Below are 16,824 nucleotides of genomic sequence, written 5' to 3' on the forward strand. Positions count from 1 at the left end.
GAAAGAGGGGAACGGAGGAAGAGTTGCAGGCTGTAGGAAAGTAAGGGCAATCATGGGAAGGATTTAGCGTTTGTTAACTATCCCAGTTCTTTCAAAGACTTTCCTTACCATCTTGCATCATCTTCTTGGTCTTTAAATTTGGCTGCTGGCAGAGGAAATCTAATTTGTATATTGTACCTGATTTATGTCCTCTTAATCCCTCTATTCTTTCTTCAGATGCCTTCTTAGAAAACAGGAAATCATGTTTTAATAAGGCTAAACCCATAAAATGCCATATTGCTTGGAAATTTAAGGTGGATTGAAATTCAATGAAATGAAAATGAGAATGAAAGAATAAATTTAGCAGAAACCTGGTTCTTAGCCCAGAAATATACCAGCTTCATGAATCTGACATCACATGTTCACTGAAAAGTGACCACAGTTTAAGTATAAATAATAGAAAAGAGAGGTCTGTGTTGCCTTTATTTGAGACAATAGCTGTGCATTAGAGATTTGGAGAGTTACCTATGCTGTGTAAAGCAAATTCCTGCCATCTAGTAAATAATAATTAATGTACTTTAAAAGTAAGTTTTATGAAGTCTTTAAAAAGACTATTTGTATATATAAGCAAGTGCTTTAGCATTTCAGATAACCCCTCTGTAAGAAAGGAATTGTTTTAAATGAGGAAGTATTTTCTTGCTTCAGCCTGAGCAGCACCACTTGTACTAGTTTGAATTTGGGAGCTTCTGTGTTAAATTTTGTTTGGAGAAAAGATTCTGAAGCAAAGACATTATAATGCTACCACACCAGATGATCTTCTCCCAGCCACCTGTCCTCTAGAAGGAAGGGACTGACACTCTTGTTTTGTCCTACAAGTTCTCATCGGGAAACTTCCTCCTGCCCAATCATTTCATACATCATTCCCAAGCCCTTTACCTTAGGCCCTACTTCCCTTGCTCTCCCATATCTGTCTGGGGCTGGGTGCTGACCCTGGACCTACTTTCTGGCACTTGTGACCATTTATTCATGCATTCATTAAGTACTTATTGGACACCTGCTATGTGCTAGACATTGTTCTAAGAACTTGGCATATATCAATGAGAAAAACAAAGATATCTGTGCATTTTACATTGCCACAGGGGGAGATGGACAATATAATAAACTTAGAAAATAAGTAAGTTATAGACTATGCCAGATGGTGATAAGTGCTGAGAAGAAGAAAGAGCCGAGCAGGGTAGAAGATACTGCGTATATGAGGAGTCATGCTTAGAGGGTGGATTCTTGGCCCCGTTCCTGCAGTTCCATGTAAGAAATCTACCTAATCCACCTGGCCATTGATACACTATCCTGGCACTGACCTATGATCAGAGTTCTTGGAGGATGTGGTAGAGACAATTAGCACTCAAGAAATATCCATACCCATTACTTCCCAGCCTCCCTTGCAGTTAGGCTGGACCCATCTAACTCATGCTGGCCAGTGACATGTGAGAGAAGAAGCAGTTAAAGGTCAGTGTGGCTCTTTTGTCTCATCCTTCCTTTGACGTGCTCACCTTAGAAGCCATTATGTAGGCACCATGGCTACCCGGCCTGCATCAGAATATGACATGAGCGAGAAATAAACTTATACTGTTTATGCCACTAACATTTCAGAGTTATCTGTAACTGAATCATACTGTAGACTATCTGAGCCAATATCTATGAAAGAAATTTAACTGGGCAATTATAGCAATCATTTTCTGCTTTGTGATGGTAAAGAGAGCTAAAAAGCATGAATTTTTATCTTCTCGTAGATTGATAGAGGTACAAAGGTATAATTCTGCCAGGGAAGAAATGAGTAACGGTAAATTATATTTAGTTGCCCTTTTAGGACCACATAGTCTATGAGGTATTTTAAGCAACTACTTTGATTCATGAACACAATTTAGTTTTCTTGGACTCACATAACAGTAAAATTTCATTGAAAAAATTACTTAGTAGAAAATGTGTAATTTGTTTTACTCTAATCAAAATACTTCTTGGGCCATTCAAAGTTTCCTGGCCATTCCCTTGACTTGAGTCTCAAACTGGAAGAATATTTTTTTCTATAAACACTTGTTATAACAGCACGCATTTAAGAGAGATTAAAATATTAACAGAATCCAGATGGAGTTTCAAGCAAATGCAAGCACAGACATTATTAGCTCTAAGTCATGCATTAGAGAAACTTTATAATGCAAATTTGCCTATGCTTTAAGTCAGGGGATCATGCTAAGAACTTGTCCACATTTTCCTTTAATGGATGTCAAAGAAAACTTTTTAGGAGATAGTCTCAAACACATACGATTCATTAATAAATAAAACCAATCTGTATGGAAATATTGATATCCAAGGCCAGATATATAAGTGTATTAAGCAAGAGACCATTAAGGAATGGCAGGAAGGCACCAAAGACTCTCCCACAGCCTGCCATGGTACCTACAGTCCTCACATCCATGGCTCTCTTCTTTGACTTGAAGAATTTTGTTTCTCTGTGATAGTTTTAACAGAAAACAGTAAGACATAGGTGGAACAGATCAGGCAGGGGAGAGGGTATCCCCCTGCAAGGAGCAATGGGCTGGGTCAAATGATGTGAAGATGGTGATAACAAAACCATGGTCCTAAACAAAGGACAACAGCAAACTAACTGATTAATAAATCCGAACACTCTTCCTGAACACCTACTATCTTTAAGACATTATGTTAAGTACTACACAAGATACATAAATATAGGAATCAGGTCTACTGTCTTGGAGAAGTTTGTAGTCTAGTATTTGGTCTTTGTTTTGGAGCCAGAGAATGGATGCACAGTTAGATAGAGAGCTAGAAATAAAAGTGCAGCCTGTATCATCCTCAGCAAGTCTGCATGGGGCTCCAGGGAGGCCAAGGGCAGTCAAGTGAAGGGTATCATGGGACTAGAGGGAAGGAGATCTAGAGAAGAGAAAACAAGGATGAAATGAACAATGAACTGATAAAGCCACTCTCCCCCTGATAAACATTTTTACTCTTTAGTGTGGGAAGTGATTACAGGTTTTGGTGCCAGGAGAATGTTCTATTCTTTCACCAAATGCAAAGAAACATAAATTGGATTTCGGATAATTCATTTGTTACATTGCTTTTTGTTTTTGAGATTTTTGTTCATCTGTTCAAACACTTACCATCAAACTTTGCAAGTCGGCTAATATCTGCTCCAAGTTCTGAGGTAACTGATAGCGCATGGCGGACTTTAAGGTTTGTTTCCCTGTGAAATTAATTGACATGATATGAATATTTATATGGAACAGTTCAACAGCATCGTATTTAAAGTGATCACGTGGGTGCAGCACATGCAAAATCCAGCACAAGAGATGCAACAAACTCCCTTTGAATGTCATTCACACCTCGCACACTGTCTCAGGAAGTGGACCGAGCTTTGCAGGCTCTGAATAGTTGGCATTCCACCCCACTGCACATCTGTATAACAACACAGTAATCTGTTTTGCTATTTGAAAGAACAGAGAACATAATAAATATGGTTTCATTTGAACCTACTCAGACATCATGCATGAATTATAAAACACATGAGGACTGGGAACACAGTTGCCAAATAAAGGAGACCAGTATCACTAGAGTCTACTATCTACATAAGTGTTTTACTTGCAAAAGATGGTCATGGCTAATTTCACAGTAGCTAAAATTTAAATGGGAAAAGGAATACAGCTTTCTTTTTCTTGGAGAAGCAAGCCAAGAATTCCATAAGTCTAGAATCACACACCCAGACAGGAACTCAGCAGGTCACAGTGAGCTAATCATCTCCCTGGCAGGACCACACATACATTAGACAGACGGCTCTCCGGTATTCATGGAATGACCGGAAGTGAAGAGTCTGTGACCATCAATCACATCGTGTGTTTAGGGGCCTGGCGTGCCAGTTTCTCACTAAGTTCATCCTCATTCTCTTCTACTGCAGTGTAAGACCATCTGCAGAGTTCTATCTTTTATGGAAATGTTTAGTAGTGGGTTCATTCAGTCAACAAATATTGATTGAATATATACCACAGTCACTCATGATACTCAATGCTGCCCCACGAGGGTTACTGTCTTCTTGAGAAAAACAAGTGGTAGGTAAAAAAGCAAACGTCACCATTTGGAATTACACGACAGACCAGGAAATAATTGAATTTAGAGAACTAAGAAGGAGGTATCTGAGAGGGCATTTAGTCTAAACTTCCCATAAATGAGTATCACAGTGATTTAAAGATAATATGAATCCAACTCGAGGAATGCCCATGGGTGGAACAGCTTTCTGCAAGAAACACTAAGTTGGATGTATAAGTGAAGTTACTTTGTTTGAAAGTAATCTCACTGATCAAAATCTATCAATTCTTAGTAGGCAGTGATGAGCAGGGATTGAGATAATCAAGAAGAACTTCATAACTGAGGCAGAAGTTGAGCTGGGCTTGAGGGATAAGAGTGAGATAGTGGTGTTGAGACTAAAGGACCAATGTATCCATTCGTTTAAACAATGTTTCAAATAGTTGAAACATTCAGTCTCACCAATTAAGGCAGAAAACCCTCTTTTCTGAACCCTACCCTATATATCCTGTCATTCACCAAAGTTTATCATCATTTTAAGTTATTTCCTTAAGATTCTCCCCAATATCTCACTTCCACCTTCAGATGTGGAAAATAAAGGGAAAGAATAATCACACATAGGCCTTATTGATTAAAAAATGTTTTTTCCAAGACTCCTGATTAATACCTTCAGTATTCTGTCATTCTCTTCCTTAATCTGCCTTATTACCTTGATAAACTTCAAAATGATTTTCAGCAAAAGAAATGATACAGAAAGAGCCTGCCTACTGTTTTTTCAGTTTCCCCTAATGGTGACATCTTGCAAAAGTGTATCACAATATCACAACTAAGATATTGACATTGACACACACAGTCAAGTTATAGAACATTTCCATCAGCACAAGGATTCGTTTGGAACCACCCCTCTTCCCTGCCACTTCCAACCCATCTTTAATCTCTGGCAACACTTATTATGTGGCTCATTTCTACAATTTTGTCATTTCAAGAATGTTGCATAAGCCGAATCACACATATGGGACCTTTTGGGATTGACTTTCTTCACTCAACATAATTTTCTGAAGATTCATCCAGATTGTTTCATATAGCAATAGTTAATTCCTTTTTATTGCTCAAGTAGTATTCTATAATATAGATGTATCAAGTTTGTTCAACTATTTACCCACAGAAAGATACACAGGTTGTTCTAGTTTTAGGATGTTACAAATAAGGCTGCCATAAATATTTATATTCAAGTTTTTGTGTAAGCATAAGTTTTCATTTCTCTGAGATAAATGCTCAGAAAAGAAATTGGTATGTTGTGTGTAGTTGCATGTGTAGTTTTTTAAGAAATTGCCAAACAGTTTTCCAGAGTGATTGTAGCATTTTACATTCCCATCAGCAGTGTGTGAGTGATCCTGTTTCTCTACAACCTTGTCAGCATTTGGAGTTACCACTGTTTTTTATTTTAGCCATTCTAATAGGTGTATAGTCATATCTCATAGTGGTTTTAGTTTTAATTTCCCTAATAGCCAATGATGTTGAACATCTTTTCATGTGCTTATTTGCCATTTGTATATCTTCTTTGGTGAAATGTCCCTCATGTTATTTATCAATTTTCAGATTGGACTGTTCTTCCACTGTTGAGTTTTGAGTAATTTTCATATGAAGTCCTTTGTCAGATAGATGGCTTACAAATATTTTCTCCTAGCTTATAGCTTATTGTTTCATCCTCTTAAAAGGGCCTTTTGCAAAGCACACAAAAAAATTTAACTGCAATATATTTGACATATAAAGTAAAAATTTTTAATTTGATGAAGTCCAGTTTATGAAATTTTCTTGCTTTTTGTGCCAAGTTTAAGAACTCTTTGACTAGCCCTGGGCCATGAAGATTTTCTGTTTTTCTCTAAAAGTTTCATAGTTTTGTGTTGTACATTTGAATTCAATTTCCTTAATAGTTATTGAGTTATTCAAACCGTCTATTTCATACTGAGTGAGTTGTGGTAGTTTATTTTTCACTGAAGTCTTCCATTTCATATAAGTTGTTAAATGTATGTGTTATAGAGTTGTTTTCAGTTCTTCCATACCCTTCTGATGTCTTCAGGATCAGATGTAATATTTTCTGGTTCACTCATGATATTGTTCATTGGTGTCTTCTCTCTCTTATTCTTCCTTTTTCAGCCTTACTATAGGTTTATCAATTTTACTGATGTTTTCAAAAAAGTCAGTTCTTTCTTTGTTCATTGATTTTCTCTATTGTTTTTCTGTTTCCAAGTTCATTGATTTTTGCTCTTGTTTTTATTTCCTTCCTTCCACTTGTTTTGGGTTTATTTTGCTATTTTCTAAGGTCTTGTGATGGGAGAGCACACTACCAACTTGAGACTATTTCTTTTCATGTGTATGCATATAGTTCTATAAATTTCCTTCTCAACACTATTTTAACATCTGCCCAAGACAGGGATAGGATCAAACAGGCCAAACTCCAGCTGAACAGCCCAATATGACAATTTGGGAGGCAGTGGTTAAAACCATGGGCACTTTTGGCAGATCTTTAAGTTTGAGTCTTTGGCTTCACTCTTTACAAGTTTGAGACAAATTACTCATCTCTAAACACTGATTTCATCATCTGTACAATAGGGTTTATGTCAGGATTAAATGATAAAAGCCACCTAAAAAATGTATAGTATCTTTATAGTGTAAGCATTCAATGCATGTTTCTATGCCAGACAGACAAATTGAATGCACTGAAACAGAACTGCTATATGGTCTATAACTAAATTCTTAACTATAATGTCAAAGTATCATTTCTTTCCTTTCTATGTCTTCATTCCACCCAGTTCAGGAGACTGCATTCTAAAGTACATTAGAACTACTTTCCTTGGGAACTCTTGATCAATACTTCTCTCATTTTCTTTATAGAATCACTTGAAATTAGAAAAAAAAAAACTAGGGAATCTCAGTGAAAAGCCATATAAAAATATTCAGTACACATATTTAGCTTGCTATTTCTAAAAGAAAATAAATTCAAGAAAAAAGATGAATTTTCAAAGGATCTGCAAAGGAGCTAACAAATGGAATTTATAAGTTAGACTCCTATTTCCTCCAAGAAAAAAAAAAATGAAGACTAAGGTTTAAGGTTTAAGTCCATTCTTACATAAATTAAAAACCAATCAAATTAATTATCCTAACTTTAATAACTTACCCATCAAGCTCAGCAGTTTCAATGTAACAGAGGCCATGTGGCTCACTGCTTGACAGAAGCAGCAGGTCAGCCTGTTTTAGAAAACCATGACAAAGAATACTTGAGAAAGAAAGGTTGAAAGCCTTCTACGCTGAATCACCCCTCCACTCATTACTAATGAACCAGGAGAACCTTAGAAGAGAACGTGAGAGGTGAAATCCTGTTCCACCTCTCTGTCATGCGTCCCAAATCAAACCCCTCCTCTACTTTCCTGTTCCTGTTAGCACACCCCTTCAAAGCAGAACATTAGCAAGGACAGGCAATATCATATAAATGAATAGCCATTTCATGCACTTTTTTTGCAAGAAATATATAAAATTCTTTTTTCTTGCCTTGATAATTACTAGTAGAAAATATAAAACTTTTCCCAATAGGTAAGACAATTGGAAATGTTTATATACACATACATTAATTCTTAATATTATCAGCTAAGAGCAGAAGGCAGGCAAAGGAGATGAGAGAAGACAGAAGTGAAGTAGAAGGAGGAAACTGAATACAACAGACCAAAAAAAAAAGAGACAGGAAGGAAATCTTAAAAATTAGGAAAAAAGGAAAAAGATGGTAGAGTATAAGGAAGCGGAAAGAGAAAATAAAGCAACGCCCAAGCAAGAAGACAAGATAGAAAACTTGGTGAAAGACAGCAAAAAACATTCAGAGACCGTCGCTAGGGTGTCACAGAGATGAGTCATCCTAGTTGGCTGTCCGTTGGAGATTTGGAAATGACTTACCACAAGTCAGTTTAGGATTCTGGTGCCTTTCTCTATTAGGGAACTCTTTGTTTTACTTAAAATTTTTAAATTTACTTTAAAATAAGGGTTTCTATGAAATTATGAAGGATTTGGATGTTTAAGAATTGAACAAAATTTTAGCAGCTTATTTTGACACACTGGCCTAACAATTTTCTAGCTTTGTCTGAATGTACAATTGGCATTCCAGATCTGTGAAATTTGCTTACCTTTATTTCTAAAAATATTAGAATTGTCCCATCCTCAAGGCCTAGACATGAAATTTAGAATCAATCCACTTATTTCATTGTCTCATGCTTTTAAATTTCCAACTCAAAAATAGGCAAGGCATGTGTGTGTGTACGTGTGTGTGTGTGTGCATGTGTGTGTGCATGTCTGTATGATCTGTTTTATCTAAATTGTGATATAACAGAGCTGAAAACAGCTCAATGACAGCCCCTAAAGGAATAAGTGTGTTTGTATTACCAGGGTTTTTCCTCAGCTCTAAAGAAAGAGTCACAGAAGCCTGTTGAAGCAGAAATTATTTTCAAACTAGTCACAATTTGGACAGAGCAACCCCACTATGGAGATAATGTGTGAAGAACATAAGCCCCTCTTGAGCCAAAAATTACCCATCTTGATTTTAAAGGGGGAAAAATGTTTTCAAAAGTTCACCTTGATCTTATTTCTCACATTTAAGTGACAGCAGCAGAGTTTCATGCTCTTTGGGCTTATTCCTCTCCTCCTCTTAGCTTCAAAGGATCATTTTAAACAAAAGCCAGAATTCTCTAATCATTATCATCTGTGACTGAAAATAGTTATGAAGTGTAGAGAAAGATACCTACTTATACCTTGAGTTGCTTGTCTTTCAACTCTGTACAGTAAGAATGGGCCAATGTGAATGATTAATACTGAGCTCAGCTGAGTTAATATATATTTTTGGTAGACCAGGAGAGGACTTGTCGCCCACTGCTGGCTCAGAGCACGCGACTGAGGCACCACTGCCACCCGGTGACTGGATTGTCTCTTGGGCTGTGACCCAGCTTCCTAAAGGCTGCAACAGGGAAGTCTAAACCCCGTGGTTTCTGCATTATCTTCCTGCTATGTCTACTCCCTGGGGATCTGGGGCTTCTACCTTCCTGCCTCCTACTTTTCCTGTTTCTTTCTGTCCCCTGTGTTGTCACCTTTTCCTCTGATGTTCTGTCCCTGTTCTCTATCTTGGCTCCCCTCCTTCATCCTCTGTTTACTCTGCCCCACTGCTGAGCCTTCATAGTCCCTTCAGCTAACTTCTCCCCTTTGAGTTTTTTTAACTCATTATAGTTGAGGAGGAAGTGTGAAGGGACAGGACCAGCAGGGGTGGCCGGTGGAATGAGTGGTCAGCCCACCCATCACCATGCACGGCTCCTGTTTCCAAGTGCACTCAGTAAGGATTCCTAAAAGGAAAGGGCAAGAAAGTTGAGGTAACATCTCTGTTAGTTCCTGGTCACCCTTCACTTTTTCATAGGTTCTGGGCCAGGGGTGGAGGAACATACAGATGGTCTTGGAGCCCTACCAGCCCCAGGACTCTGTGAGACCCAGATAGGCCTCCCCAAGTTGATCCATTCAGCAACTTTCAGGGTTCCAATTCCTAGTCAGTCCAGCAACTTGTGCTTGAGATGTAGGTGTTTATGATACCAATAGCCAATATTTAGTGAAGGTTTTCTTTGTTTAAAATGTACTGATCAGCTGACATAAATCAAGTTAAATTTCTAAGTTTGGACAACTAGAAGTCATGCATAAGAATTGGGTGGAATATTCTCTGGTCACATCACTTCCAGCCTCCAACCATGGAGGTCCTAACTGTGGAAGCTCAGCCTTAAGGCAATTAGGGTGACTGTTCTAATGGAGTCTGGAGCAGCATGTGGCAGTGGGTAGGAGTGGGGTTCAAACCCAGATGGCCTAAGTTGAACTCCTGGCTTTCCTATTAGCAAGCTATTTAATGGCACTGTGCTTCTGCTTTCTTACCTGCAAAATGAGAACAAAAGCAGTACCTAACCTGACCTCACTGGGCTAATGTGAGGTTTGAATGAGTTAGTCATATAGAAAGCTTATAATATTGTGTGGCATGTAGCATGTAGTCAATCAGCGCTAGCTGTTATAATATCGTGGTCTTCATGACCTGGTTTCCAAGATCCACCTCCATGCAACTGCTCCTGACAAGGTCTCCTTCAGAGACCTGGGAATGCTGCACCCCATCAGCCCCTGCCAGCTTATGGCAAGGAGCAGGGATGTGTATTAGTACTTCTAAGAGATCATGGCAGTTCACTCATAAAAGCACTTGTTTGGCCTTGAAAATAGTTTTGTAGGTCCTAGGCAGCTAGACATGGGAAAGCTTTGAACAACGTGACCTAATCAAGAGGCAGTACAGAGTCTTGGCATTTGGACGACTCCCTTCCTCACGTAGCCAGAGATCAGATGCACAGAGCTCTAACTGTAGGCCTCAGACAGAGATCAGCAGAGATAGAAAACAGCATCTTCCTTATCTTCCTTATTGATAAAGCTGTTGGAGACCAAACTTTAGGTCTGTGGGCCAAATGGGCTTCCTAATACTTCACCCCTGTTGTACTCTTCTAGCCAAAGACCCTGGAAGCTCTAAACTTCCTAGACCCTCCCACCACTCCCACCACAGGGATGTTCCTATAAAAGTGATGACATGAAGGAGTCAGGCAGAATGTACTCGGCACACAGGCAGAGCCCAGAGAGGGAGGCACTGGGTCACGCACACCACTCTCTGCCCCTAAAATAAGCAATCGAAGAAGTCACTCCTTGGGGAGGAGAGTGAGCCAGGGGCGGTAAGATGCTCAGAGTGGTATTTGGGGGCTATCCCTCCAGGTGAAAATGTGAAGAATGGGCCCTCGGGAAGAGTGGAGAAAAGCATCCCCATCCCATGAGACAGTCATAATAAAAAGGCCACATCTGTGCCATCAATAAGGTAGCTGCAAGTCACAGGTGCCTATTTAAACCAAAATTAATTAAAAATAAATAAAATTTAATATTCAGTTCGTTAGGTGCACTAGCCTTTTAAGCACCCAGTATCCACAGGAGGTTACTGGCTGTGGCACTGGACAGCACGAATATAGAATATTTCCTTCACTGCAGGAAGGTCCATTAGACAGTGCTGGGACACATGGGTCATGGGTCACCACCTCCATGAGAACTTGTCCAAATGTGTGATTCATTTTAAACCAGTGTTAACAATGAGCTCCCTGAACTGGTTTCCTTCCACCTGATGCACTTACACTCGCCTTCCGTGGCCTCATTCCACAGAGAGTTTTGCAATAGCAACCGAGTATGGGTACGATAACATAAAAAAAGTAACTAAATTAAAAACAAAGGCCAAGAGAAATACAAATTAGAACATCAAAGCTGGAAGACGAATTGGAGGATAGATATGCCAGCATGAGACTGTACACAGGAGATTTGAGACATAAATTTGACTCCTGCCTTTCTGGGACTCATCCTAAAGAATTTGATAAATAAACATATTAGAGTATATGGCATTAGTGAACAAATTAGTTCAGTCTAACTTTTACCCTTTTTAGAGCATATGCAGGGAGCTCTTAAAACCCAGTGTTCTTACTGAATACCTAACAAGGAAATGTACCTAGTATTGCCCCTGAAATATTCAATTCCAAATAAAATAATAATTAAATGTGCAGCATATTTTCAATTTTTGCTAATTCCACTATAATCTAGCACGATGCCTGGCATAAAGTGCTGCCGAACAAATTTTGGAATGTACACACCTTAGAATTCCACATATGCCAGTTAAAAAAAAAAAGTTAAGGTTTTCTGCTAGAAGCACCAGAACTCTTTCACTGTAATAATTTTAAGTGAAAGTAGAACTGAAAGGAGGTACATGGAACACTTCTTTTTAAGCAAAGAACCGTGAATTTAGTAGGTGACCTTTTCTTAATTGGGGCACACAGATGCTTCTTAGTACCCCATTGATCCAAAGCAACCTGAGTTTTGGAAATTTATATGCACTTTTCTTTTTTCTCATGTAAGATTGACATTTATTATATTCGGTCTACATTTACTGCTGCCCCCTATGATCCAGCGCAGCACTAGGTAGTAGAGGCAGGGCAAATCAATGCCTTCAAGAATCATGCAGTCTAGTCTCAGTTCAGACAGAGAATCTCTGCAGGTAAAGGCTGGAAGGGAGCTTGGAGATCACAGAGTGATCTAGCACCCTGATTTGACACATGAAGAAAACAAGGGCAGACAAGAGAAGGCGTCGTCACTGAAGGAATGGAGGAAAGACTCAGTTATCACCCCATGGCCCACCCAGTGCCCTTACACTATACAGTGTCCCCTGCTTCTTGGAAGTTCACCTTATTCTGCTTCGCTTTTACGAAAGACCTATATTAGTACCTGTTTTCACTAACTGAAGGAAATTGGAAAAGAAAAAGCTTTTACATAAGAAAGTGAAAAGAGCGTTCAGTGTTTGTTTTGCAGTGAGCCATTACAGAGCCACCACACCCCCCACCCCCACCCCCAGCAGTGAGAGGGGCCCCGCCAAGCTCCTTCCCTGGGAACCACACTCAGCATCTCAGCATCAAGCTGTCATAGCTGTGAACAGATGTCTGTGAGCATCCGTGCCTTATCGCAATTTATTCTGTGCCTATGTCAACAAGATGTGTGCTAAGGTACCAAAAAAAGCCTAAAATATGTTAATTTTGAGACTGGGAAATGCTCAAAAATTTTTTCCATATAAATTAATGATTACTGCTTTGCTTTATGACATTTTTGCTTGTAAAAGGTTTCATAGGAATTCTCTACTTTCAGATAGCAGGGGAATCCTGTATTTGCCTTGATCTTTCCTATAGGGTATGGTCTTCCTACAGATGCCACACACACACACACACACACACACACACACACACACACACACAGTGTACTGTTCCTAATCTCTAATGAGCCTGAAAATAAACTGGAGAAGCTAATTTAAAATTGCATCTAATACAAAACTAAATAGGTTGTGAGAGCCTGGCAGACTGCCCCAGGTGTAAGGAGCCAGGGTGACAGTGGACATTGAGACCTCTCCTTTGGCTGTGTTGACACTTTTTTGCTTATTTTTGGTTCTCAGCTATTTACCAAAATATTGAGGTTGTCAGAGAAATAAACACTTCTCTATTTAAAGGGTGAACTCTTTTGTGAATAGCCTGTCCACTAAGAAGTCTCCTTAGCATGGGTTAGTCCAGAGAATCGGTATAAGCAGATGGAGTATTAATGAAAGAAGACCGTTTTTGAAAGTGAATGTTTAGGAGTCTCAACTGAGTTGTTCTTGTAAATAGATCTTGAGACCATTTTTTTTCCTGTGGGAAAATGTGTAAAATTTAATGAAGAACATAGCTTGATACATAAAATTGCACTCAACCCGAAAATTTTCTCAAGTAATTGAATATATATTTGACATAATGACTACAATAATTTTAATTTTAAATCTCTGATCTGGTTAACTTTTATTGCCATTCATTTAATGTGAACTATAGTTCATTGCATATAGTTTAGCTATTGTACCAACCCTTCAATTTTATTAAAGAAATTGTAACTTAGGCAGCTTGAATATATAAATTGCAGTACATTTGGTATGCAAAGCAAAACTTCATATATAGCATTTCATTAATTTGGAACAATCTATAGAAATTTTCTGATTGTGATTATTCAGGAAGAAGCATACATTTTGTCTTCTTCTAGCTTATCATTTCTTCAAATATACTGCAAATTAACAGGTTAATCCTGTTATTAAGGGATAGTTTTCAAAATATGTGAGAACAAACTGTTTTTAAGGGACTCTAGACCACTTTAAAAGCTCTTACTTATGTGAAATGATTGACAGTGATTTAAAATCTCTTACATCTATTAATTTAAAAGATCACAAAGGAAACAATCACCATGTTAGTGAAGTAATTAACATGACTTAAAACAACTTATAATTGAGACTTTTTGTTAATACATTCTGGCATTCCCTCCTTAATTATTCTGAATTAGTATAGACTTACTAAATTTACAAATATAAATACTTCAGTACAGGTGCTATTTTAATTAAAGGTAAAATCTTTAACCAATACTGAATACTCACAGCAACAAATTGGTTATTTTCTAATTTAATGATGTCTCCTACTTTGACATTCATCCATTTTTCATTCTGCAATCTAAAAACAAAAACAAAATTAATTTTTTCCAGGAGCAAAGAAGAATCAAGGGAATGTAGTCACAATGGAACAACATACAACAGAAGCAGATAAGACTTTTCTGGAATGTTGAATGAAAATGACCTTACATAACAAAGTATTTTACTGCATGTATGATATGGGAACTAGCCCCAGAGAGGTCAAGTAATTTCCCCAAGGATACCCAGTGAGTTAGTGGTGTCCCTGGCACTAAACTCAAGATGCCTAACTCTTGGCTGGGTGGTCTTTCTGCCATCCCAATTTTATATAGAGGCTCTTAACCGTTGCTGGCATTTCCTTGGCTAGAACACTAAAAGGGCATGTGAGGGCAATAAATTCAGCCATTGATTTCTTTTCAAACTCTGTATTAATAGATATAGAACCACCACTGTAGATGCCTCAGAAGTCTGTTTAACTGGTAAAGCAGGAGGCAGAGGCAAGGAAGAGCGGTCCAGGCTGAAGGCCAAAATGTACACAAGAGGAAAAAAAATAAAGAAAACAACACTGAATGACAAAAGAATCCTTGGAAGACTGATTGAGAAAGACCAAATCATCCATAAGCACTGCGGCAGAAGGACAGGCTTGGTGCCATTTAAATGGCTAAGACTGACAGCTCAGAACTGAGAACAGTATGGTCAAGATGCTGCTCTGCGCTCTAGGAGGCTCATGTACAGAATGGAGCCTGAATCTACCCTTCACAAAGTTCAAAAGAGTTTGTGACAAAAAGCTATTATGTCCAGTTACTGATTAGGCCCCCTCGTGACAAGTCAGGCAGAGAGGCCCTCTGGACACAGACCACCTGTGGCAGTCAGTATACCCTGATGCTCATCATCCCTTCTGAAATCCTCTGAAACATAAACCAGCCTTGCTTTCCAAGCTGGAAGACCTCATCCCACTTAATTTCTGGATTCCCTTTTAAGAGAGAAGGCTAGGATGAGTAGGGCAGGTTCCCCAACAAGTTAAGGTAGGCAGGTTAATTTCATTGTGCAGTTTTTAAAAACAACCTAATTTACTTGTTTTATAGGCTGGAAAACAGTTTTAAATATTTATTCAACTGTGAAATATGCCTCACACTATCAACCCTGCTGGGTCATTTGGCTCAAACACTCAAAGATTTTTCTTTAATACAGATCCAAGTACATGTTGTTCTGGAAAGTTTTCAAATGCAGCATTTTCATCTCTAGCCAGAATTCAATAACTTTTCCAATGCCATACTATTCTGCACTTTATCTAGCTCAGCAACAATGGGAGAGCCTAGTAAGCCTTCTAAATCTCATTTTATTTATTTGTTCTAATTTTTTTTTACCAAGTGTACATCACAGGGGTTCAACAGTCCCCCTCCCCCACTGCCTCGACCCAGTCCCCTCCCCTTGGGTAACCACTAGTCACTCCTCAGTGTCTATGAGTCTAATGCTGTTTTGGTCCTTTTGTTTTGCTCTGTTTTTATGTTCCATAAATAAGTGAAATCATATTGTATTTGTCTTTCTCCCCCTGGCTCATTGTATTTATTTTTACAGGTATGGTTTACATGCTGGTTTAATTCTCCTGGGGATACCTCCTTTGGAGCATTAGTGACATTTCTCAGGGGACACGGTCTCAGATAAAAGTTGATGTGAATGGACAGAGATGAGATTATGTCTCTATTTATGAAATTTGGACAGCTACTGAATTGCCCTGAAGTCTCTATTGAAAGTGCATGTTGTTTAGACGGGCACTCAGATGACACTAAGTTTCCTTTCCAAGCGCTCATTCCTCCTGCTCTACACTGTGCGCTTCAGGAAGGACCACACCCTATCTCTTCCAACAAATGTTAAATCAACCAAAGTGAAAAAGGAACCCAACAGAATCTCTTACACATTTCAAAATAAAATGCACCTTTGCTAGTTAAGTTTGTACAGATAAATAGCAAGAGTCACCATTTGGGGGTACAAACCAAGACTTGAGGTTTCTTACTTAAATTCTTTCTAACTTGTTTTTCTCAGTTCAGTTTCATAATATTTCCCCCTATAAAACCAAAGCAATTGGAAAGATGTTTTTAAACTGTGGTAGTATCCATGGGAATTATTTGAATTAACTGCTGTACTTTGAAAAATACTAAAAAGAAAAACTTTTTAAGAAAAAAATTTGCAAAACCCCAGAGCATGCAAAGAATCCCTAATATAAAAACATCAGAATAACTCATATGACCATCCCCCTTGCTAAGATCTGACTGTTAATCTGCTATCATCTGATAGGTGAAGAAAGCAGAAAATATCTATAATACCATATATGAGCCCAGCATCTTTGCTTTACCTCACTCTAGTCCTCTTTCTTTTTCTCTCTCACCACCTGCCTGCCATCTGCCGAGAACATATACCCGTCAGTCTGAGTTCCCAAAAGGTCCCTTTGTTACTCCAAGACATCTCCCAACACCTTCTCTATCTATCTTTGGTCACCTGCCCCTCTCCACTTATCCCACTGGAAAGTTCTCCCCTAAAAAGAAGCACACCAAATATTTTGCATCCAAAGTCCTATGAGCAACAGTATCAGAGATCTCAAAAACTTTCTGGTACACGCATGTACAAACTCCACAGGATACAGCATCACCTCTGTGGGCTGT

General features: G+C 38.6%; 1 protein-coding gene across 3 annotated transcripts in view; it reads right to left on the reverse strand.

Annotated features, from left to right (window-relative positions):
- ATP8B4 (ATPase phospholipid transporting 8B4 (putative)) overlaps positions 1-16,824 on the reverse strand; it is a 214,187-nt gene that overhangs the window by 94,340 nt on the left and 103,023 nt on the right. For all 3 annotated transcript variants that reach the window (XM_036932085.2, XM_036932083.2, XM_036932084.2), the window contains exons 7-9: positions 14,135-14,207; positions 7,247-7,317; positions 3,153-3,235 (exon numbers count right to left, since the gene is read on the reverse strand). In XM_036932085.2, the coding sequence (XP_036787980.2) occupies positions 3,153-3,235; positions 7,247-7,317; positions 14,135-14,207 (227 nt within the window). The remainder of the gene's footprint in view (positions 1-3,152; positions 3,236-7,246; positions 7,318-14,134; positions 14,208-16,824) is intronic.

This window comes from Manis pentadactyla, chromosome 11 (assembly GCF_030020395.1).
Source record: "Manis pentadactyla isolate mManPen7 chromosome 11, mManPen7.hap1, whole genome shotgun sequence".
Lineage (NCBI taxonomy): Eukaryota > Metazoa > Chordata > Mammalia > Pholidota > Manidae > Manis > Manis pentadactyla.